Source organism: Cynara cardunculus, assembly GCF_001531365.2.
Source record: "Cynara cardunculus var. scolymus isolate 2C chromosome LG 13, CcrdV1, whole genome shotgun sequence".
Taxonomy (NCBI): domain Eukaryota; kingdom Viridiplantae; phylum Streptophyta; class Magnoliopsida; order Asterales; family Asteraceae; genus Cynara; species Cynara cardunculus.
The window spans coordinates 7,571,647-7,574,684 of NC_037540.1; the positions used below are offsets into that span (position 1 = coordinate 7,571,647).

The following is a 3,038-nucleotide window of genomic DNA, read 5'->3' on the forward strand; positions in this document are numbered from 1 at the left end:
AAAAAAAAAAAAAAAAACTCGAATTGAATCAAAATTCTGAATTGGAATAATTATTGCCTACAAATGGTTTCTGAAAAAATGGAACCGTTAGGTTTAGTTGTTGATAAGCTGAAAGGTTTTGCAAAATCCACACAAGACCTTACCAATTCCTTCCTTCACAGCTTTGGATTCTCCAGCCGTCGCCACCCGGTACTGTCTCCATTGAAGCCCTAACTTAATCGCTGTTTCCCTTATCTCTTACATGCTTGATTTTGATTCATCTTCGAGATTCGTGTTTCCTGTGTTTCTCATTGTGTTATTTCGTTATATCTTTATAGTAATTACCATATCTGAAAGGTGCAATTCTTTTGACAAAGGGAGTATTATGTAGAAAGTATTGCTTTAATGTTTGGATGTTAAGTTGTACAGAAGTGGTGTTTCTTGGAAGCTTTACACCTCTTCAGTAATATGGTTTTCAGATTGAAATCTTGAAGCGGTTGCAACGCGAAGCATTTTCAGATATTATGAAACTCAGGGACCGACAGGATAAGGTGGAACGAATACTTTCGTTTAAGGCATCTAAGGGAAGTCCATTTGATGAAAATGGCACCCGAATAAGAGGGCAGATAGAACTATTGGGGCTGCTGTTAATGATTGATAGAATTCACGAAGAGAATCAAGATGCCATTCGTCGAACTGGGATAAAAACTGGTATAAGTTCTCGGTTCACTTTTGAAACCACCGTTCGTCAAAAGGATAGTCTAATAGCAGAGTTTGTGGCAAGTGATAAGGGGCAACTTGATGCTTTAGATAGTCCGCTTTCACTAGCAAAGGTTCTTTATGCCGCAAATATCAATGACTGGTGCTCCTTGATTGCTGTTCCTGTGGGAGGTAGATGCAGTGATGTTGGACCCTCAAGAACCTCTCATCAGGTATTTATCAATGTCTTCTTTCATCCTGAAGTTGATAAGTTGCTAAAAATTGCCCTATGATAATGTGTTCGGATTGGAATTAGTTTGTGACCTTTGGCTCTAACACCTTTTTGAGAAAAAAACAAACCAAACAAGCCTGGTATATCCCACCTAGAAGTAGGTCTGAGAGGGTGAGATGTACATACTACATAGACCTGACCGCTACCGCTAAGAGTAGAACGGCTGTTTCCATGAAGACCCTTGGCTTGAGGAAAGTGTGATGGAAAAAATGGTAAAGCTTGCTAAAAATGAACATAAGAAGAACAAGAAAGGAAACTTGAAATCAATAAAGGCAGTATTAAAATTTGAAAAATGCGTTAGAAGTAAGCAACAAAGAAAGGGTACACGGAAAACATAAACCAAGGTAGGAAGAGTTGCAAACATCTAGTCTAACTAGGGACCGTTTGGGCGTTTACCAAATGCTTACCGGGTAGGTACTTACCTGCAAGAGAAATTACCCTTGCTTATCTTATCATGTAACATTCTCGGCCATCAAAATGAATTGATGGTAAGAGTTTTAAACCTGGTAAGCGCTTACCGGGTCAGAGTCTATTTCCTCACTTACTGGGTAAGACTCGTTCCTTGTTATGCATCTTACCAGGTAAGAGTCTTGGTCCTTGTCATGCTCAATCGGTAGGTAAATGACATCGGTAAGTGCTTACCCGATAAGCATTTAGTAAATGGCCACTTATATTCAGGAGGTCTAATAACGGCTCACTAACGCTACTCCCATCCTCTATCTCTCCATATCCTCTTGGCTAGTTACAGATCCCCACCCCTAGTCTGCTACCCTAATCTTGTGTCTCCAAGAACTCCTAACCTTTTTGAGGAGTGCACCGCTGTTATTTGCTTCCACGTTTGATAATTTTGTTGTGTAAAAAACAAATCATAGTTCAAACTGTCATCTTGATTGGAGTCGAATTCCGCAAAGTGTGATTAGTGGTTTATGCAACCATATGTATCATAGGCTACCATGCTGTATATGTTCTATAAGGCATTATTTAAGCATCAGTCATAGCACTTCTCTTTCCTTCCTTTTAATGCATTCGGTAATCTAAATTCTATTTGGGAACTCACTTGATTTGCAGGAACATACCAATCTTTCATTTAGTCAACCTCCACTGTTAAATCAACACATTGGTAGTGGTATCAGCTTAACTGTGAGAAAACCTAATGTTATTGCTTCCATAGCTCATTTCGTATCCGTTCTGGAAAACCGACTTCATTCTGCAGGAACCACTCATTGCTTAAGCACTTTTGGGCAACTTGTATATCAACTTTCCAAGAGTTCAAAGCTCTCACTTTTGGGTCTACACCAAATACCCAAAATTTCAAGTCAACATATTTCTCTTGGTCCATTATTTCTACCAATCGGAATGTTTGGACGTCATGCAGCTCCTATGGAGCCGTTTGCCGCTGCATCCGGATCTACGGCTCTCGTTCTTGAGTCGGAGCTTGATTCAAGCACCAGAATCGGAGGTTGGATTGAGATGAATAACTCGGATTCTAGAAATCTTCAATGGGCAGTGTCAATGTCCGATCTTCCTGAAGATGATTTTGGATGGGGGTTGAGGGTATGTGGATCGGTTAGCAATTGGTACCATTATGAGGTTGAAGCAATTTCTAAGATGAAGTTTGGTGAAAAATTGTCATTAGAGCCATCACTTGTGTTTGTGATAGATGGTTCAGCTCAATTTCCTGCATTAATGTTGAAGTCTAGTTGGTCTTTTTGATTGCGTTTCAGCTATCTATTTGTTAAGAATGACGTTCAAAAGAAAATTTAAAGCTCAAAGATTGGTACCAAATTGGTCAAATCCTATCCTAATTCATATTATTTCTGTATTCTGATGGGTTCTTGTTCCATCTCTTAACTTTTCATCCATTTTAGAAAAAAAATTACTAAATCCTTACAATTTCAATTTCTCTACTTGAACATGAAACAGTTTGAATGGGTCGAAAAGTTATAGAAACGTATTGAACTACTTGCAAATACTTTATATATATATATAAGAGTAAAACGTGGAACGTGAAAAGATAATTATGGTTAATTAAAATAAAATAAAAATTATAAAAATTACTTAATTACAT

General features: G+C 38.1%; 1 protein-coding gene across 3 annotated transcripts; it reads left to right on the plus strand.

Annotated features, from left to right (window-relative positions):
* Nucleotides 1-78: 78 nt before the first annotated feature.
* On the plus strand, nt 79-2,752 carry LOC112525800. Of its 3 annotated transcripts, XM_025136072.1 has the most exons (4): nt 79-189; nt 459-911; nt 2,039-2,090; nt 2,184-2,752. In XM_025136072.1, the coding sequence occupies exons 1-4, from the start codon at nt 79-81 to the stop codon at nt 2,681-2,683; spliced, it is 1,116 nt and encodes a 371-aa protein (XP_024991840.1). In that variant the 3' UTR covers nt 2,684-2,752. The 3 variants fall into 3 exon arrangements, with proteins under 3 accessions (XP_024991840.1, XP_024991839.1, XP_024991841.1); XM_025136071.1 differs by having other exon boundaries at nt 2,039-2,752; XM_025136073.1 differs by having other exon boundaries at nt 135-189; nt 444-911; nt 2,039-2,752.
* Nucleotides 2,753-3,038: the final 286 nt, after the last annotated feature.